This window comes from Gorilla gorilla, chromosome 20 (genome assembly GCF_029281585.2).
Source record: "Gorilla gorilla gorilla isolate KB3781 chromosome 20, NHGRI_mGorGor1-v2.1_pri, whole genome shotgun sequence".
NCBI classification, from domain to species: Eukaryota; Metazoa; Chordata; class Mammalia; order Primates; family Hominidae; genus Gorilla; species Gorilla gorilla.
This window is the reverse complement of record NC_073244.2, coordinates 47,184,557-47,205,537: the sequence shown is the minus strand read 5'-3', so window position 1 is coordinate 47,205,537 and position 20,981 is coordinate 47,184,557. Positions and strand designations below refer to the sequence as shown.

Genomic DNA, 20,981 nt, shown 5'->3' with positions numbered 1-20,981 from the left:
GTGCAGTGGCGCGATCTCGGCTCACTGCATCCTCCACCTCTGAGGTTCAAGCAGTTCTCCTGCCTCAGCCTCCCGAGCAGCTGGGACTACAGGCATGCGCAACCATGCCCAGCTAATTTTTGTATTTTTTAGTAGAGACGGGGTTTCACCATGTTGGCCAGGATGGTCCCAATCCCTTGACCTCGTGATCCACCCGCCTCAGCCTCCCAAAGTGCTGGGATTGCAGGCGTGAGCCAATGCACCCGGCCCTTAGAGGCATTTTAAGCTTTACATATCCTAAACTGAGCTTCTGACCTTCCTCCAGAACCTGCTCCCTCGCTACCTTCCCCACCTAGGTCAGTGGCAGCTCTGTCCTTCCAGTGACTGAGGCCAAACGCTCCGGGGTGGTCCTTCACCTCTCTCCTTCACACCAACTCCAACCTGTCAGCAGATATTATTGGCTCCACCTACAGAAACTAAACTCTTCCCCTCCACTGTCCCCACCCTGCCACAGCCTCCATCCTTTCCCACCTGGACACCCCACAGCCTCCTCCCTGGTCTCCCTGCTCCCTTGTGTCTGCTCCCCGCTGTCTGCTCCTCTTGTGGAGCCAGAGGAAGCCTGAGGCCACCTGAGTCAGGTCAGGGCCCTGTAGGCTCAGAGCCCTGCCCTGGCTGCACCCCACTCCAGGAAAGAGTCAAAAGTTCTCACAACAGGGCCAGGTGCGGTGGCTCATGCCTGGAATCCCAGCACTTTGGGAGACTGAGGCAGGAGGATCGCTTGAACCTAGGATTTTGAGACCAGCCTGGGCAACATGGCAAGATCCCATCTCTACAAAAAATACCAAAAACTAGCCAGGCATGGTGGCATGTGCCTGTAGTCCCAGCTACTCGGGAGGCTGAGGTGGGAGGATCACGTGAGCCCAGGAGGTAGAGGCTGCAGTGAGCCTTGATTGCACCACTGCACTCCAGCCTGGGCGGCAGAGCGAGACCCTGTCTCAAAAAAAAAAAAAAAAAAAGTTCTCATGACAGCCACCAAGTCCATAGTGATGTGTCCTGTCACCTCCCTGCCCTCATCTCTTCACCCTGGAGAAAGTGAGAAGATGCCTGCCTGGCAAGGTCACCTGCATGTTCCCAGCTGAACACAGACAAAACTCAGCATGGAGGCCCTGCAAGCACAGCAACATCCAAACAGCCTCTCTCAGGGCAGACATGAAGACATGAGGCCACCACTCCCTTACCAAGACCTTCTCCAGCCCCAGGTCTGGGAAGCAGATCTTTCATGTCTACACATCTAGTGATCACAGGAAGGTCCTATCTTTTATCACCCACTCACGTACTGTGTACTTTTTTTTTGTTTTATTATTATTATTATTATTGAGATGGAGTTTCATTTTTGTTGCTCAGGCTGGAGTGCAATGGCACGGTCTTAGCTCACTACAACCTCCACCTCCTGGGTTCAAGCGATTCTCCTGCCTCAGCCTCCCAAGTAGCTGGGATTACAGGTGTCCACCACCACACCTGGCTAATTTGTTTGTATTTTTAGTAGAGACAAGGTTTCATCATGTTGGCCAGGCTGGTCTCGAACTCCTGACCTCAGGTGATCCACCCACCTCAGCCTCCCAAAGTGCTTAGATTACAGGCATGAGCCACCACACCCAGCCCTGTGTACTTTACATATTGATCCAGATTTCTGTCTCCTCCACTAGTATGTGAGCTTGCCACGGACTGGGATTTCTATTTTTTTTTTTTTTTTTTTTTTTTTTGAGACGGAGTCTCACTCTGTCGCCTAGGCTGGAGTGCAGTGGCTCGATCTCGGCTCACTGCAACCTCCACCTCCTGGGTTCAAGCAATTCTCTGCCTCAGCCTCTCGAGTAGCTGGGATTACAGGCACCTGCCACCACGCCCAGCTAATTTTTGTATTTTTAGTAGAGATGGGGTTTCACCATCTTGGCCAAGCTTGTCTTGAACTCCTGACCTCAGGTGATCCATCCGCTTGGCCTCCCAAAGTGCTGGGATTACATGTGTGAGCCACTGCACCCGGCTGGACTGGGATTTCTATATGTCTTGTTCACTGCTATGTACTCACTCATAGGTATGTATCCAGTTCCTAGAACAGTGGTTGGCACATCATAGGTGCCCAGTAAACATTTGTTGAATGAATGAATATGTTTTGTGTGTATTTTCTCATTGGATTTTCAGCACCAGCAGTGAGACAGTAGGGCAAGCATTACTAATGCCCTCCGCCATCTCCCAGGCTCTGCTGAACTCAGGAGTTACGTGACTTACTTTGGCCAATAAAATGTAAGTAGAAGTGTTGGATGTAGAACACTTTAAATGCTCCTTGTAGAAGCATTTAAAAACCAGTGCAACCATTGCACTCCAGCCCAGTGGACAGAGCAAGACCTTGTGTTTATGGCGGCCGCAGGGGAAGGCAGTGCAGAATGCTCCATGCGCTGTTTTCTCCTGCCCGGGCCACACTAGGAGCTGAGCAAACCTGGAGGTGCCACATGAAGGAAGAGGGCCGAGCCCTGGCATCGAGCACTTCTGCTCTCGATAGTCACCCAGACCCACAGCTGACTTTGTATAAGCAAGAAATTTTTTTCTTGGCCAGGTGCAGTGGCTCACACCTGTAATTCCAGCACTTTGGGAGGCCAAGGCGGGTGGATCACTAGGTCAGGAGATGGAGACCAGCCTGGCCAATATGGTGAAACCCCGTCTCTACTAAAAATACGAAAAGTAGCTGGGTGTGGTGGTGAGTGCCTGTAATCCCAGCTACTCGGGAGACTGTGGCACGAGAATCACTTGAACCCGGGAGGCAGAGGTTGCAGTGAGCCAAGATCGTACCACTGGACTCCAGCCTGGTGACAGAGCAAGACTCCATGTCAAAAAAAAAAAAAAAAAAAAAAAAAGTGAGACAGGGTCTCACTTCATCACCCAGGCTGGAGGGCAGTGGCACAATTATAGCTCACTGCAACCTCAAAATCCTAGGCTCAAGGGATCCTCCCACCTTAGCCTCCAGAGTAGCTGGGACTACAGGTGTGCACCATCACACCTGAATCATTTTTTTATTTTTTGTAAGGACCAGGTCTCACTATGTTGCCCAGGCTGGTCTTGAACTCCTGGCCTCAAGTGATCCTCCCACCTCGGTGCCCCAAAAGTGCTGGGATTACAGGCGTGAGGGACCATGCCCAGCCAGTGATTGCTTTATGGCCATGGCTTGCCAAGGCCTCTCACAACCCTCTGAGAAAGAAACCAACATGAGAGGAAGTGGATGTTCAGAGAGAGTGAGTCACTTGCCTGAGGCCACACAGTAGATGGCAGAGCATGGCTGATGCCAAGTTGTTATGTGATGACTAATCCGGGTACCTGTCCGACCTCTGCCTTCCCTTCAGCAGGTCAGCACCGCTCTGTTCCCTCTCCTCTTACCAGGCTTCCTTGCGGCCAGACTCTTGTATGGGCTGTGACCCTGCAGGACCTCCTCTCCTATTGTTTTTCTTTGGAGTCAATTCCCTGATAAAAATTATTTGCTTGGGCTGGGCACCATGGCTCAACACCTGTAATCCCAGCACTTTGGGAGACCGAGGTGGGCGGATCTCTTGAGGTCAGGAGTTCGAGACCAGCCTGGCCAACATGGCAAAACCCCATCTCTACTAAAAATACACACACACACACAAACGGGGTGTGGTGGCAGGCACCTGTAATTCCAGCTACTCCACAGGCTGAGGGAAGAGAATCGCTTGAACCCAGGAGGTGGAGGTTGCAGTGAGCCGAACAAAACAAACAGAAAAAAACAAAACAAAAAAGAAATTCTTGCATGGCCAAACTAGTCAAGTCTCTGAATCTTCTGCTAGGCTCATCTGTGTACTTCCTTGTCAAATCCAGTTTTAGCAAAGAACCCTGCTAAGTCAGTTTATCGAGAACCCTCTCCCATCTTCAACATCTGATTAGGTTCCTCATCCTCCACCAGCCCCCATGTGATGTCTGATCACCTGGGCCTGTCTCCAGCAAGAATCCTGTTAGGCTGGTTTAGCCAGAATCCCCCCTTACCCCTGATGTTTCCTCTTAGTAACTTTCAATCCGCTGCGCCCCACCCTGATCCTGGGCTATGAATTCCCACTTCCCCATGCAGTATTTGGAGTTGAGCCCAACCTGTCTCCCTCACTGCAAGCCCCTGCCACTGTGGCCCCTCTCTCTATCGTAATGGCTCTGAATAAAGCCTTCCTTTCCTGTGCCTTATTCTATTTTTAATTTTTTTCATTTTTTGAGACAGAGTCTCGTTCTGTTGCCTAGGCTGGAGTGCAGTGGCGTGATCTCGGCTCACTGCAACCTCTGCCTCTCAAGTTCAAGAGATTCTCATGCCTCAGCCTCTCCAGTGGCTAGGATTACAGGTGTGGGCCACCACACCCAGCTAATTTTTGTGTTTTAATAGAGACGGGGTTTCACCATTTTGGCCAGGCTGGTCTTGAACTCCTGACCTCATGTGATCCGCCTGCCTCTGCCACTCAAAGTGCTGGGATTACAGGCGGAAGCCACCATGCCCAGCCCTTCCTGTGCTTTAACAACTGTTGTTGAATAATTTTTTTTCCTTTTTTTTTTTTTTTTTGAAACAGGGTCATGCTCTGTCACCCAGCCAGACTGGAGTGCAGTGGTGCAATCACGGCTCACTGCAGCTCAACTTCTCGGGCTCAAGCGATTCTCATGCCTCAGCCTCCCGAGTAATGGCTAATTTTTTGATTATTTGTAAAGATGGGGTTTTCCTATGTTGTCCAGGCTGGTCTCAAACTCCTAGGCTCAAGCGATCCCCCTGCCTCAGCCTTTTAAGTAGCTAGGACTACAGGTGTGCATTACTAAGCACAGCTCACAAAATGTATTTTAAAATAAAAAATTCAGGCCAAGCACAGTGGCACACACGTTATCTCAGTGCTTTGGGAGGCTGAGAGGGGAGGATTTCTTGAGCCCAGGAATAGAGACCACTCTAGGCAACATAATGAGACCTCATCTGTACAAAAAAAAGTTTTTTAATTAGCTGGGCATGGTGGCACACACCTGCAGTCCTAGCTACTCAGGAGGTTCAGGTTGGAAGATAGCTGGAGCCCAGAAATTCGAGGCTGCAGTGAGATATGATATATGATCACACCATGACACTCCAGCCTGGATGACAGAGCAAGACCCTGTTTCTGAAAACAAACAAAAAACCCAGAAAGTAATGCCCAAGAGGATCCTTTTATACAGGTTATCATGGACTAGCATATTAATGAAAATTCCTGCAACAAAGCAGCTAATTTAACTTAGTTCAAGGCAGCAAATTCCACATTTCTTTTATCAAGGAACTCCTTTTTTTTTTTTTTTTTTGAGAGGGGTCTCTCGCTCTGTAGGCTGGAGTGCATTGCTGTGATCTCAGCTCACTGCAACATCTACCTCCCAAGTTCAAGCGATTCTCCTGCCTCAGCCTCCTGAGTAGCTGGGATTACAGGTGCCCGCCACTATGCCAGGCTAATTTTTGTATTTTTAGTAAAACAGGGTTTCACTATATTGGCCAGGCTGGTCTTGAACTCCTGACCTTGTGATCCACTGCCTTGGCCTCCCAAAGTGGTGGGATTACAGGCATGAGCCACCTTAACTGGCCTCAAGGAACTCTTTTATCTTTAGGTATTTCATTCATGTCCCCTGGAATCTTGTTAAATGCTGGCTGAAATTTTCTTGTAAAATTTTGTGGCATGGCGGCTTATGCCTATAATCCCAGCACTTTGGGAGGCTGAAGTGGGAGAATCACTTGAGCTCAGGAGTTTGAGACCAGTCTGGGCAACATAGCAAGACTCCATCTCTACAAAAAACTGTTTTGAAAAAATTAGCCGGGCATAGTGGTGTTCCCATGCTCCTAGCTACTTGGGAGGCTGGGGTGGGAGGATCGCTGGAGCCCAGGAGTTTGAGGTTGCAATAAGACGAAATTGTGCCCCATACTCCAGCCTGGATGACAGAGAGACCCTGTCTCAAAAATAAAAAATAAAAATAAACATCTTTCCTGATTTGACAGGCAAAAGGTGGTGTCTCAATATTTTATCTAACATTCTTCAAATATGAATGGGGGTGAACTTGGCTTTCATGGTTTTTTGGCTATTGGTGTTTCTTTTATGTATTGTCTTTTCAAATATTTGCCCAGTTTCCTTATTGGCTTTTCATGTTAATTTCACATTACTTTATTAAAATCTTTATTCTTGGCCGTGCGCAGTGGCTCACACCTGGAATCCCAGCACTTTGGGAGACTGAGGTGGGAGGATTGCTTGAGCCCAGGAGCCTGAGGCTGCAGTGAGCCGAGATTGTGCCACTGCACTCCAGCCTGAGCGACATGGTGAAACCCCACCTCTACAAATAATACAGAAATTAGCTGGGTGTGGTGGCATGTGCCTGTAGTCTCAGCTATTCATGGGGCCTACTGAGGTGGGAGGAGCACTTGAGCCCGGGAAGTTGAGGCTACAGTGAGCTCAGATCACACTGCCGGGATCACACACAGGCTGGGTAACAGAGCAAGACGCTGTCTAAAAAACACAAAAAAATTAGCTCTTTTTTTTTGAAATGGAGTTTCCCTTTTGTTGCCCAGGCTGGAGTGCAATGGTGTGATCTTGGCTCGCCACAACCTCCGCCTCCTGGGTTCAAGCGATTCTCCTATCTCAGCCTCCCAAGTAGCTGGGATTATAGGTATGGGCCACCATGCCCGCCTAATTTTGTATTTTTAGTAGTTTCTCCATGTTGGTCAGGCTGGTCTTGAACTCCCAACCTCAGGTGATTTGCCTGCCTTGGCCTCCCAAAGTGCTGGGATTACAGGTGTGAGCCACCCTGCCTGGTCTGCAGCATTCTTTCCTTCATTTTTTTTTTTTTTTTTTTTTTTGAGACGGAGTCTCATTCTGTCACCCAAGCTGGAATGCAGTGGCATGATGTCAGCTCACTGCAACCTCCACCTCCTGGGTTCAAGCAATTCTCCTGCCTCAGCCTCCCAAGTAGCTGGGACTACAGGCACATGCTGGCATGCCTAGTTTTTTGTATTTTAGTAGAGATGGGGTTTCACTGTATTGCCCAGGTTGGTCTCGAACTCCTGAGCTCAGGCAATCCACCTGCCTCGGCCTCCCAAAGTGCTGGGATTACAGGCGTGAGTGCCCGGCAGCATTCTTTCTAGTAAAACTTTTCTTTTTCAAGCCTACGCTGTCCTCAGTAAATTCTTCTTACTGTTAGAAATAAGTTCTTGGTGCCACAGAGAGAGACCAGCACTCGGAGAAAAGTTTCTTAGCAAGGCAAAGTTTACTTCTGCAGAAGCGTGCTGCCCAGACCTGTACCAAAAGCACACCTAATAAAGGAGAGCAGGGGTTTTTAACCCCCATTGGCTAGGGTTGGACCTTACAATCTAAGCTGATTCCGATTGCCTATTTCAAATAGAGGCGGGGTATGGGTTGCAGCGGCGGGGAGGGGCAGTTTCTCCGGTAAAGGCAGTTTCTGCAGGAAGGGCAGTTCATAGAGCAAAGGACAAGGAAGTTAGATTTTTGAAGAGGAACTCATTCTGTCTAACATTACCAACACTTTCGCTCCCGGGGCTCTGACATCTCGCCCGGCAAAAGAGATTTCTTTTCTTTTTTTAGATGGAAACGCCTCGTGCTTCAACAGGCTTGGGAGCGGACCAGGAGCCCGGGGAAAGGGACCAGTAGAGATGCAGGAAAGCAGGAGGACAGGAAGGAGGCCCAGCCGGCTCCAGCCACTAAGGAAGCTCGCTCGCCTCACTTCCACTGCGGCCAGAAAGTCAGCTTCGGCGCCTCCCCCGGGACGCTGGTTCCCGGCCTCGGATTAAGCTCGGCTGTCTGTACCGGATGCCCGCGCCTGCGCTGCACCGCCCTTCGCGGAGCGCGGAGCCAAATGCCTACATCCCACAATCCCCCGCAACGCCGGGAGGGGCGAGATCTCAGCTTCCAGCTCCGGGCAAGACCAGGCTCAGATTGTCGCGTAGTTTTCTGGGAAATGCCGTTTGCGTTCCAGGATGCTTATGCCACCTTTGAGACTACGCGACCCATAATGCACCAGGGGCGCAGCGTCTGAACGGTGCGCTGCTGCCCCCTCGTGGCAGATGGGCGGTCATTGCCGAGGCTAGGCACGCAAAGGTTGCGGGATCTGGGAGGCGAGCCCAAGTCCTGGGAACCCCTGGGAATTCCCTCCCAACCCCAAACTTTGGGCAGGAAAGGTGGAGTGTTGACGGGAAACGGTGAAAGACTTGCGGACAGGGCCTCCTGTGAGGATTAAAGGAAACCAGCCCAGTAACTGTTGGCTGTATAATCCTTAATAATGTGACACGCCACGTGCTGGTGTCACAGCATGGAGTCTCGCTGTGTCACCCAGGCTGGAGTGCAGTGGTGTGAACACAGCTCACTGCAGCTTCTACCTCCCAAGGCTCAAGTGATCCTACCACCTAGCCTTCCAAGTAGCTGGGACTACAGGTGCGTGCCACCACACCCGGCTAATTTTTGTTGTTGTTGTATTTTTTGTAGAGACAGGGTTTTTGCCATGTTGCCCAGGCTGGTCTTGAACTCCTGAACTCAAGTGGTCTGCCCTCCTCGGCCTCCCGGAGTGCTGGGATTATGGGCATAAGCCACCATGCCTGGCTTTTTTTCTTTTTTTTGAGACGGAGTCTCACTCTTGTCCCCAGGCTGGAGTGAAGTGGCACGATCTCAGCTCACTGCAATCTCCACCTCCTGGGTTCAAGCCATTCTCCTGCCTCAGCCTCCTGAGTAGCTGGGATTACAGGCACGCGCCACCACACCCAGCTAATTTTTGTATTTTTAGTACAGTCAGGGTTTCACCACGTTGGCCAGGATGATCTCGATCTCCCGCCTCGGCCTCCCAAAATGCTGGGATTACAGGCGTGGGCCACCGTGCTTGGCCTCTTTTCTTTTTTTTTTTTGGTTTTGAGACAGGATCTTGCTCTGTCATCAAGGCTGGAATGCAGTGGTGCCGTAACTCACTGTAGCCTTGACCTTCTGGGCTTAAGTGATTCTCCCACCTCAGCCTCCCAAGTAGCTAGGGCTACAGGCATGCGCCACCATACCTGACTCATTTTTTGCATTTTTGTAGAGATGAAGTTTTACCATGTTGTCCAGGCTGATCTCAAACTCCTGGGCTTAAGCGACCTGCCAGCTCGGCCTCCCAAAGTGCTGGGATTACAGGCATGAGCCACTGTGCCTGGCTGAGTTGTACATCTTTTTTTTTTTTTTGAGACGGAGTCTCGCTCTGTTGCCCAGGCTGGAGTACAGTGGCATGATCTCAGCTCACTGCAAGCTCTGCCTCCCGGGTTCACGCCATTCTCCTGCCTCAGCCTCCTGAGTAGCTGGGACTACAGGCGCCCACCACCATGCTCGGCTAATTTTTTTTTTGATTTTTTGTAGAGATGGGGTTTCACCATGTTAGCCAGGATGGTTTCGATCTCCTGACCTCATGATCCGCCTGCCTCGGCCTCCCAAAGTGCTGGGATTACAGGTGTGAGCCACCACATCCAGCCAGAGTTGTACATCTTTTTTTTTTGAGACAGTCTCGCTCTGTCACCCAGGCTGGAGTGCAGTGGCATGATCTCGGCTCACTGCAAGCTCCACCTCCCAGGTTCTCGCCATTATCCTGCCTCAGCCTCCCCAGCAGCTGGGACTACAGGCACCCACCACCATGCCCGGCTAATTTTTTTGTATTTTTAGTAGAGAAAGGGTTTCACCGTGTTAGCCAGGATGGTCTCGATCTCCTGACCTCGTGATCCACCCGCCCTGGCCTCCCAAAGTGCTGGGATTACAGGCGTGAGCCACCACGCCCAGCTGGCTGTACATCATTTTTAAAGGCAAAGGATATCCCCTCCCTTCCCTTCCCCTTCTTCCTGGTAGCTACAGCAGATGAGGTGGGAATGATGAGAAGATGGGGGAACAGCAAGATATAAGGAGACAGACGCTGGCCCCTGATACAGAAGGGCCACTATTTACCCAGTGGGTCCCCAAATCATCAAGTCCTCTCAATACTTTCTGGGTTTCTAGTAAATTTAATGCATGAGTCTCACAAATCAATGGCAAAGGAAAAAATGAATAAAATTAAAATGGGGTCAGGAGAAAAGGGCCATGGGCACACACAGGAGGGGCAGTCAGTGGCTGAGCTAGGAGCTGAAGCAGGGGAATTCCTTAGGTGTCATATCTCGTCCAACCCGTAGTCCTCCTCCGGGAAGTCCCCCACCGTCACGACTGCTGGCTTGACAAAGGCGCCATACTTGGCCTGGCATTCGAAGTAGCGTTTCCCATTCACACTGCAGGACAGGATGGGGGTGGGTGTGGTCAGAGGACCCTCACATGGCTCCACTCTAGAAGCTGGCATGGGCAGCTCAGCAAGCAGCACGCATGGACTTACACACAAATGCACACACAGACACCTGAGTGGGAATTCTTGTTACCTGCCATCGTTTTTCCCCAGTGGCTCATCATAGCGGACACCAATCCAGTAGCCAGGCTTGAAATCTGTGAGACCTGCCAACAGAAGAGAAATCCCTGTGAAGCTTCTGGACATAGAAGAAATCCCCATGAAATTTCAGGATCACCCTGGATCCACGCCTACCCATTGAGTAGAAGCCTGTCTTGGTGTAAACCATTTCTTGCTACCTCTATTGCTACCACTAGGACCACCTCCAGCTCCTGCCCGGACTAATATGGTAGCCACCTCACTGGTGTCCCTGCTTCCACCCCTGTCCCCCATTCACTGGGTGAAGACACCAGCCAGTGAGGGCTTTGTAAAAACCTAAGGGGGATGGCACTACTGCCTTGCCAGAGAGAGAGGCTTCAGAATAAATCCAACCTGCTGACAGCTTGATCTTGAACTTCCAGCCTCCATTACTGTGAGAAATAACTTTAAGTCGCTCAGTGAGTGGTACTTTGTTAGCAAACTAATACACAACTCAGCGACAAAAGACAGCATCCCAATGAAAAACTGAGCAGAGGAATATACAAGGAACTCAAAGAACTCAACACCCACCCTGCAAAAAAAAAATCCCATTACAAAGTGGGCAACAGGAAGTTGAGGCTGCAGTGAGCCATGATCATGGCCAAAGGACATGAACACACACTTCTCAAAAGATGACATACTGGCCGGGCACGGTGGCTCACGCCTGTAATCCCAGCACTTTAGGAGGCTGAGGAGGGTGGATCATGAGGTCAGGAGATCGAGACCATCCTGGCTAACACGGTGAAACCCCGTCTCTACTAAAAATACAAAAAATTAGCCGGGTGTGGTGGCGTGCGCCTGTAGTTCCAGCTACTCGGGAGGCTGAGGGAGGAGAACCGTTTGAACCCGGGAGGCGGAGGTTGGAACGAGCGAGCTGAGATCATGCCACTGTATTCCAGCCTGGGGACAAAGCGAGACTACGTCTCAAAAGAAAAAAAACAAAACAAAACCCCAACATACCGCTGGGCGCGGTGGCTCATGTTTGTAATCCTAGCACTTTGGGAGATCCACCAGCTCGGGTGGATCACTTGAGGCCAGGAGTTTGAGACCAGCCTGGCCAACATGGCAAAACCCTGTCTCTACTAAAAATACAGAAATTAGCCAGGTGTTGTGGCGCTCGCCTATAATCCCAGCTACTCGGGAGGCTGAGGCATGAGAATTGCTTGAACCCAGGAGGCAGAGGTTGCAGTGAGCTGAGAGCACACTGCACTCCAGCCTGGGTGATGGAGTGAGACTGTGTGTCAAAAAACAAAAAACAAAAGGCAAAGGATCTGAATAGACATTTCTCCAAAGAAGATACACAAATGGCCATGAAAAGATGCTCAACATCATTAGCTGCCAAAGAAGTGCAAATCAAAACCATGATGATGTTCCACTTCACACCCAGTGGATGACTGTAAGCAAAAGACAGACTAAAGTGCTGGTGAGGATGAGGACAAAATGGGACCCTTGTGCACTGCTGGTGGGAATGAAAAATGCTGCAGCGGCTGTGGGAAGCAGTGTGGCAGGTCCTCAGGAAAGTCAAGCACAGTGTTACCACGTGGCCCAGGGATTCCATTCCTAGGCACAGAGAAATGAAAACAAATGTCCACATAAAAATGTATTTTTTATTTTTTGAGATGGAGTCTTGCATGGTTGCCCAGGCTGGAGTGCAGTGGTGTGATCTTGGCTCACTGCAACCTCCGCCTCCCAGGCTCAAGCGATTCTCCTGCCTCAGCCTTCCGGGTAGCTGCGATCACAGGCACCCGCCACCACGCCCAGTTAATTTTTGTATTTTTAGTAGAGATGGGGTTTCAGCATGTTGGCCAGGCTGGTCTCAAAATTCCTGATCTCAGGTGATCTGCCCACCTTGGCCTCCCAAAGTGCTGGAATTACAGGCATGAGCCACCATGCCCAGCCACACAGAAATTTATAAAAGAATGTTCAGGCCGAGCATGGTGGCTCACGCCTGTAATCCCAGCACTTTGGGAGGCTGAAGCAGGATGATCACTTAAGCGGGAGGAGTTTGAGACCAGCCTGGGCCACATGGCGAAATCCCATCCTACAAAAAAACCCACAAAACTTTAGCCGGGGGTGGTGATGAGTACCTGTATTCCCAGCTACTCAGGAGGCCGAGGTGGGAGGATGGCTTGAGCCCAAGAGGTTAAGGCTGAAATGGCCGAGATTGTGCCACTGCATTCCAGCCTGGGCAATAGCCAGATGCTGTCTCAAATTAGAAAAAAAAAAAAAAAGAAGAAGGTTCATAGCAGCATTATTCATAATAGCCAAAAAGTGGAAATGACCCTAATGTCCACTAACTGGTGACTTGATACAATGTGGTCTAGGCACTCAATGCAGGACTATTTGGCAACAGTGTGGCACTGACACAGGCATGCCACAGATGAAACTTGAAAGCATTCTGCTCAGTGGAAGCCGCCAGTTACAAAAGGCCACAGACTGCATGATCCTATTCCTATGAAACATCCAGAATCGGCAAATTAGAGACAGACGTAAATTAGTGGCTGCAGACGACTGGGGGATGGGTACACACAGGCATAAAGACGGAAATACCAGACAGTGGGGATGCCAGAAGCGGGAGGGTGGTGAGGTTTGAAAAATTATCTGTTGGGTACAATGTTCACAATTTGGGTCATGGGTACACTAGAAGCCCGGTCCCCACCCACTAGCAGGCAACACACCCATGTAACAATACATATATGTACCCCGTGTATCTTTTTTTTTTTTTTTTTTTGGAGACAGGGTCTCCCTCCGTCACCCAGGCTGCAGTGCAGTGGTGCGATCATAGCTCACTGCAGCCTCAACTCCCGGGCTCAAGCCATCCTCCCACCTCAGCCTCCCAAGTAGCTGGGGCACCTATAGGTGCTCACCACCACAACTGACAAAAGTTTTGTGGGATTTTTTTTTTTTTGTAGAGGCAGGGTCTCATTATGTTGCCCAGGCTGGTCTCAAATTCCTGGGTTCAAGTGATCCTCCTGTCTCAGCCTCCCAAAGTGCTGGAATTACAGGTGTGAGCCACTGCACCCAGCCTTTTTTTTTGAGACTGGGTCTTTCTCTGCTGCCCAGGCTAGGGTGCAATGACACAATCATAGCTCACTGTAACCTCCAACTCCGGGGCTCAAGCAAGCCTCCCACCTTGTTCTCCCAAAGTGCTGAGATTACAGGCGTGAGCCATCATGCCTAGCCTGTTCTTTTTAAAAAAATCCACACTGCTCTCCACTGTGACGCCGCCCTGCCCATGCCCCTGACTACACTTCTCCCCTCTCCTCCCGCTCCCCTTCCCCAGGTGGACTTCCTGCGCTCTGCTCACCTGCACCCGCTACTCCTTCTGGTGGGAACTCTTCCTCCCTTTTCACCTGGCTGCTGCCTCCTTTCCTTCAGATGCTCCCAGCCTCCAGGTGCTTCCTCTGGGCTCACACAGCCCCCTGTGTTCCCTCACTCCTGCCTTGGTCACGCCGCCCGTTTCCCCACTGTGACTGACACTGTGCCCCACGCTTCGAAGCGCACAGGCCGCGTTCCTCTGGCTTCTGCTTCCTCCCTCGCTGGACAGATCACTCCGCCTGTGCCTCCCACTTCCCTCCACAAACACTCTGGGCCGTCAATGTTGGCAGATGGTTCAGTCACCTCCAGGGACTGAGATCGTTTCGAGCCCCCCCCTACCCCGCGCCCCTAGGCAGAGCGTGGTCTCCGAGGCTCCACTGTGCCCACATTTCCTCCCGGCCTTGGAGCCCTGGAGCCCGGGACCGGGCCCGCGGGCCACGCACCTACATACATGACGGTGCCCCGGCGAGGGGACTGTCCCGCCGCCCGCACCTCACAGCGGCTGCCCACGGGGATGGAGCTGGCCTGGGCCTTCTCCTCGGCCAGGCGCTGGGCGGCCTCGGCCTCCTGCTGAGCCCGCTCCTCCTCGTTGTACCGGCCGAGCTTGCTGCGCTTCAGGAAAGAGCGGACCGTGTCTGTGGGCAGAGGGGGCTGGGGTCAGTTGGGGTGTCGGCCGGGCCTAACAGGATGACGCTCCACCCACGAGGGGCCCACGTTCACGGAGGAACTCTCTCTTCCAGGTGACAAAGGGCTGTCACCCAAGCCCCAGGTCTCCCACCACAGCCTTAGCCTCTCCCAGGACTCCTAGGCCCCCCCACTCCACAATCGTAAATGGAAGGGGTGCCGCCTGCACCCCTCACTACAGGACCCATGGTCTCTCACCCCTTCAGCGCACATCTGCCTTCATCATCCGCCTTCCTCCTCCGCCCCTGAGGCCCCCGGTCTCCCCCACACTCGATCCGTCCCAGGTGCCCTCACTAACCGCCACCCTGTCCACTCGCATTCCACCTGTCCTGCCATCCACACCCCGTCCGACCGCCCCATGCCCCCATCTGACCCTGACAACACCCAGCCCCCACACCTACCCCTCAACTCCCTCCACTTTCCCAGCCCTCCCCTCACCACGTCTGACTGCCCATACCCCTGACACCTCCCGGCCCTCATTCCCACCCCAGGCCTCCGTCTGTCCCCACTCCCAGCCTCACCCCTATATCCTCCCAAGCTCTCAGCCCCCCGTCTACACCACTGGCCTCCCTGCAGGGGCCCTGTCTAACCTGCCCGCCCTCATACCTGCACATACTCCCTCTGGCCCCCACGCACCCCTCGACGCCCACCTGCCCGTACCTTGCCTCTGGTCGTAGGCTTCTTGTGAGATCGTGTACTTCTCCACCCGGGACACATCCTCATACTCACCAAGGCGGGCGCCACTGTGGTCAATGACCTGTGTGAGGGGAGGGGCTCCGTGGGGATCAGGGTCTGGCCAGGGAGGCCTGGGTGCTGGGTGCAGGGACTTCAGTGTCTCCATCTGGGAAAAACGCATCTCCCTCCCTCGCCTGTACTGCAGCCTTCTCTTCTCTCCTGAGCCCGGCGGAAGGGAGAAGTAGCTACGTACACTGGCCACCTCCCCTTCCTCACCCCCATCCAAGCTCCCAGAGGCTGCCTCTGTCCCCAGAAGTTCCCCGCTTGCTGGCATCAACATCGCCAAGGGCCCCAAAGTCACACAGTGCAACCGGCAGAGCTCAGGCCTTGCCCACAGCCCTGTGCGCAGCGCATCTCCTCACTGGGCCTCTGGGACTCTCCTAAGCTGGCCCCAACCTCAGGCCCCAGAGCATCTCTTCCTGTTCTGCCCCCAGTATTCATTCATTCATTGGTTTCTGAGCTCCCAGGGGCCCAGCTGGGCCTCATGCTGGGGACTCAGTGTAAACACAGACGCACTCTGCCCTCAGGCTGTGCTCATTGTGCAGGGAGAAGGCCAACCACAAACAAAGGAACAGGTACCTATGAAACACTGGAGGATGGCTATGGAGAAAAATATGACAGGGAAGAGGCTTAAGGAGCATGGGAGGGTAGGCTTCCTAAAAGAGGGGATGTTTGAGCCAAGGCTGGAAGGATGAGCAAGAACGGCAGGTGCAGACGGCCAGAGGTAGAAATGTCCTTCACGCTCTAGAGTGGGTGGTGCGGGTGGGGTGGAGCGAGCCAGAGGGAGAGTGGAAGACACAAGGGACTGCTGGAGACTTTGGGTTTTGTTTTTTTTTTTGACGGAGTCTCGCTCTGTCACCCAGGCTGGAGTGTGGTGGTGTGATCTCAGCTCATGGAAACCTCTGCCTCCCCCCAAATTCAAGTGATTCGCCTGCCTCAGCCTCCCGGGCAGCTGAAACTATAGGCACACACCACCACACCCGGCTAATTTTTGTATTTTTAAGTAGAGACGACGTTTCGCCATGCTGGTCAGGCTGGTCTAGAACTCCTGACCTCAAGTGATCTTCCCACCTCAGCATCCCAATGTACTGGGTGGGATTACAGGCATGATCCACTGCACCTGGCCTAGACTTTGGTTTTTATCTGGAGCGAAGTGCCGCCAAGGCAGGGCTCTGAGCTAGGAGGGCCCTGGCCTGACTCAGGTGGTCCCAGGCTCCCTCTGGCTGAGATGGGGAGCGGGGAGGCCAGGGAGGAAGCTGCCGGGATGGCGAGGTTGGGGGAAGGATGGAGGCTGGACCAGGGTCAGGGAAGTTTTTGTAGGTGGAGCCAAGAGGATTTGATGAGAAAGTGGATGTGGGGGTGAGGGAGAGAGCGGGCCCAAGGAACACCCTGAGGTGTCTGGCCTAAGCCACTGGGCTAACATGGCAAAACAGGAATGGCCTTTATCTCCGGATGAAGCGTCACTGAGAATTTCTGTTATGTTGAGAATTTTCACAAATTTGAAGTTGTTATTTTAAACAATGAATATGGATGATATTTATAAAGAGAAAAAGAATTTTAGAAAATGTAAAAATTCCCCAGTGGCTCCACTCTGGAACACCTTCCTTGAGTGGCCTGGGAGGTCTGTGTGTACCTGAACCACCCGGTATGAAACCTGCTCAAAGATGCCACTGCCTATGAGGTGCCTATGAACACCCGTACCCCTTAGCTTCAGCTGCCCAGGGTGGCCCAAAGGCTCAGTCCTGTGCACCCAGCAGAGGCCTGACCCACAGCTCCAGGCCTCGTCCCCTCATCAGGACTCTCACAGCAGCCCCCTCCTGGTCTCCCTACTCTTCCTGTCCTCCACCATCTGTTCCCCACACACAGCCAGAGGGGGCCTGTGAACACCTGAGCCAGGTCAGGGTTCTCCCCAGCTTCCACACTGGCCACAGAAGTGGCCTGTCTTAATCCCCACCACGCTCCCTCCCACCTCGGAGTGTTTGCTGGGTTGTGCCCCACTCCTAGGGCACCCCTTCCCCATCTTCAGTTAACTTTTTTTTTTTTTTTTTTTAAAGATAGGATCTCGCTCTATCATCCAAACTGGAGTGCAGTGGTGTGATCTCGGCTCACTGCAAGTTCCAGCTCCTGGGTTCAAGTGATCCTCCTGCCTCAGCCTCCTGAGTAGCTAGGATTACAAGCATCTGCCACCACGCCCAGCTAATTTCTGTAATTTTAGGAGAGACGGGGTTTCACCGTCTCGAACTCCTGACCTTAAGTGATCTGCCCACCTCAGCCTCCCAAGGCACTGGGATTACAGGCGTGAACCACCATGCCCGACCAATTCTTTTTATTCTTCTTGTCTCTGCTCCAGTAGCACCACCTCCAGGATGTCCTCCCAGACGTCACTGATGCATCAGGTACCCCAGGATAGGGTCTCCCAGCTTTATGATCTCCTACACAACCCTTGTCTCCCCTGACCCTTCACATTCAGTCCTCTGGCCATTTAGCCAACATCTGCCTCATACACTAGAACTTCTCAGATGCAGTCATAATGAAACTCCTGGCACAACACAGATGGGCAATGAACAGTTAATCAATGAGAGAAAAAAGAAGCAGTTCTCTCTAGAGTCATGTAGACTGGGGCCAAAATGCTACTGACAGTTCATCCTTAAGAAAGTAGATTCTGGGCCGGGTGCGGTGGCTCATGCCTGTAATCCCAGCACTTTGGGAGGCCGAAGTGGGCGGATTACCTGAGGTCAGGAGTTCGAGACCAGCCTGACTAACATGGTGAAACCCCGTCTCTACTAAAAATACAAAAATTACCCTGGTGTAGTGGCGGGCGTCTGTAATCCCAGCTACTCGGGAGGCTGAGGCAGGAGAATCGCTTGAACCGGGGAGGCGGAGGTTGCAGTGAGCCGAGATCATGCCACTGCACGCCAGCCTGGGAGACAGAGCAAGACTCCGTCTCAAAAAAATAAATAAATAAATAAATAAACTCCACCCTGAAGCTAAATTTTCTCTTCTGCAAAATGGGGATAATTACATTATCTTTGCGGTCTTACTTTATGGATTCAATTCATCATTCAACAATGATTCACAGGGCTGGGAGTGGTGGCTCACGCCTGTAATCCCAGCACTTTGTGAGGCCGAGGTGGGCAGATCACTTGAGGTTAGGAGTTCAAGACCAGCCTGGCCAACATGGTGAAACTCCAACTCTACTTAAAATACAAAATTACAAAATTAGCCAGACGTGGTGGTGCACACCTATAATCCCAGCTACTTGGGAGGCTGAGGCAGGAGAATAGCTTGAACCCAGGAGACAGAGGTTGCAGTGAGCTGAGATCACACCACTGCATTCCGGCCTGGGGAACAAGGGCAAAACTCTGTCTCGAACAAAACAAAACAAAAAACGATTCACGGACTATTCTCCCTGTCCCAGGCACTATTCCAAGTACTGGGGAAACAGCAGTGAATTATAGTGATCAAAATTTCCACCCTCAGGGCACTCGAATCCAGGGAGGCAGAGAGTAAATAAACCAGATGAGAGAAATCCAGAGTGTGTCAGAGGAGAATTACTGGTAAACACAAAAATCTAAAATAAAGCAAAGAAGGGGAAAGGAATGAGGTAAACGTTAACACTGAGGCCGGTGAAGACTTCACTAGAATACTGACACTTTAAATTAAGACAGGAAGGAAGGGTGAGGCACGCAGGCATATGACAAAAGAACCATTCAGGCCCAGGATCCAGAGACCGAGCTCACCTGGACTGTGCAAGGAGCAATGTGGCTGCTATAGACTGAGTGAGGTGGGGAGGGAATAAGGACAGAAAGGGGCTGGGCTTGGTGGCTCACGCCTGTAATCCCAGCACTTTAGTAGGCCAAGGTGAGCTGATCACTTGAGGTCAGGAGTTCCAGACCAGCCTGGCCAACATGGCGAAAACCCATCTCTACTAAAAATACAAAAATTAGCTGGGTGGGCACCTGTAATCCCAGCTACTCGGGAGGCTGGGGCACAAGGATCACTTGAACCCAGGAGGTGAAGGTTGCAGTGAGCCGATAGTGCCACTGCACTCCATTCCAGATTGGGTGACAGAGTGAGACTCTGTCTCAAAAAAAGACAGAAAGGATGTACTGAGCGGATGCACAAAGAGATCCTGTGTTCTGGTTTCTCCCAAGCTGTCCAGCCTGGTCGCTCACTGTGACCTACCTCACATTCTAGGCCTCTGTACACCCTGCTCCCTCCTTTCCACCTCTTTCTCTTAAGTCACCCTTTCCTCATCCCTCAGCTCAGACATCCCTTCCTCCAGGAAGCCCTCTCTGATTCTCCCAGGTGGAGTCAGGCACCTCTTCTTGGTGGCTCCAGTCCCCTGGGATTTCCTGATCCCAGCCCAGACCACTCTAGGCTGTCCCTGTCTAATGATGGGTCTGTCTCTCGTCAGGCTGCACTGGAGGCTCCACGAAGGCAGGACCTATCTTGGGTATGACTGAGGGCAAAGCCCAGCAAGTGTCTGTTGAATAACCAAATGAAAGGTGGGGTGGGGGAGTGTCCCAGATAGAGAGTCCTCACGTGGATGCGGCAGCCGTCATCTACAGGGTAGGAGCCCAGCAGCGCATCCTCTTGATCCAGCTTGCTGTAGAACTTGTCGTCAACTCCATACAGCTCCAGTTCCATGCAGGAAGCAGGGCTGCCCACCAGCAACTCCAGTTTACACTGTGAGGAGGAGGCAGGGTGAGGAGAAGGAGGCCAGGGGCCCCGCCCTTTGCATCAATGACCATCGCCACGTCCCTTTTCCTCCAAAAGACCCCCCAGTCAGGACGCACGGGGCCGCAATCCAGCCCCTCGCCTCTTGCCCCCGCCCTCTGGACCGTCGGATTTTTCGCTGGACCCGGCCCTCATCTCTGCACTCTCGAGTTCTCTCCGGACCCGCCCCGCCGCGACCGGGTCCCCAGCCTCCGCAGCCTGGGATCACCTCCGGGCCCGCCCAGTCACTCCCCGGCCCCTCCCAGCCTCCCCCTTCCGGGAACCCCCCAATTTCTTCGCCCCGCCCCTCCGGACCCCGCCCCCATGGCCACACCTTGAACTCAGCGATGGTGAGGCTGCGGCTGTATCGCTTCTCGGAGCGGAAGGTGTTGAGGGAGCTGCTGATGAAAACGGTCACCGTGGGTGCCGACACCCCCGTCACCTCCATCTTGCCGCGCCCTGCGGAGGCCTGCAGCGCGGTCCAGCCGCCTCACACCCGCTCCGCAGCCGCCGCCGCCGCTGCTGCTGCTGGGCTATCAGCCCCGCCTCCTGCTCCGTGCCTGACCAATCCGCGCTCTCCTGCCAGGAGCGTCCGCGAATCGCCGCCGTCCCTTCCCCACGGCCAGGAAGAGGGCTCTCCTTACTCTTGGGCCAGCCCAGCCAATCCAGAGGGGCCTTCCATAGTTCACGGTTCTTCCAATAGCGGCCCGGGAAAGGACCAGAACAGGAGGCGAAGACTGAAGCCCGGAGGTAGGACTGGCAAGAGCTCGCCCAGTCCGCGAAGGGTAAACTCGCGCATGCGCACTGGCCTTCAACCAAGTCAAGTGCCGTGGCTTCTGTCCTGGATGCTCAGTGTTTTGCGGTTTACGATGCGCATAGTTTTCCCGGCTCTGGCACCAGATCCATACTATTCTGTAAACTAACGCGGCGATGCCCAAAAATTGGAAGCAATTACTCTAAGATATCAAAAGATTGAAGCAAGCCGCGCCGACCCCAAGGCGGCGCGGAGCCAACACGTGTGAGCAGCTCCGCCCTCTTTTGGCGAAGCA

The 20,981-nt window shown here is 52.7% G+C and overlaps 1 protein-coding gene across 1 annotated transcript; it reads right to left on the bottom strand.

Annotated features, from left to right (window-relative positions):
• Nucleotides 1-10,010: 10,010 nt before the first annotated feature.
• On the bottom strand, nucleotides 10,011-20,979 carry TBCB (tubulin folding cofactor B). Its single transcript, XM_031004052.3, has 6 exons — nucleotides 20,267-20,979; nucleotides 19,759-19,902; nucleotides 15,139-15,235; nucleotides 14,238-14,429; nucleotides 10,433-10,505; nucleotides 10,011-10,288 (listed from the first exon to the last, which is right to left on the bottom strand). Exons 1-6 carry the CDS (start codon nucleotides 20,378-20,380, stop codon nucleotides 10,174-10,176), a joined length of 735 nt encoding a protein of 244 aa, XP_030859912.1. The 5' UTR covers nucleotides 20,381-20,979; the 3' UTR covers nucleotides 10,011-10,173.
• Nucleotides 20,980-20,981: the final 2 nt, after the last annotated feature.

Bases quoted from the DNA above. Each gene is read 5' to 3' on its own strand.
- TBCB (XM_031004052.3), bottom strand. From the start codon at position 20,380: ATGGAGGTGACGGGGGTGTCGGCACCCACGGTGACCGTTTTCATCAGC. The intron at 15,236-19,758 runs GTGAGGACTCTC...CCCCTCACACAG, and splicing joins ATGACGGCTGCCGCATCCAC to GTCATTGACCACAGTGGCGC. The intron at 10,289-10,432 runs GTAACAAGAATT...CCTGTCCTGCAG, and splicing joins CTGGGGAAAAACGATGGCAG to TGTGAATGGGAAACGCTACT.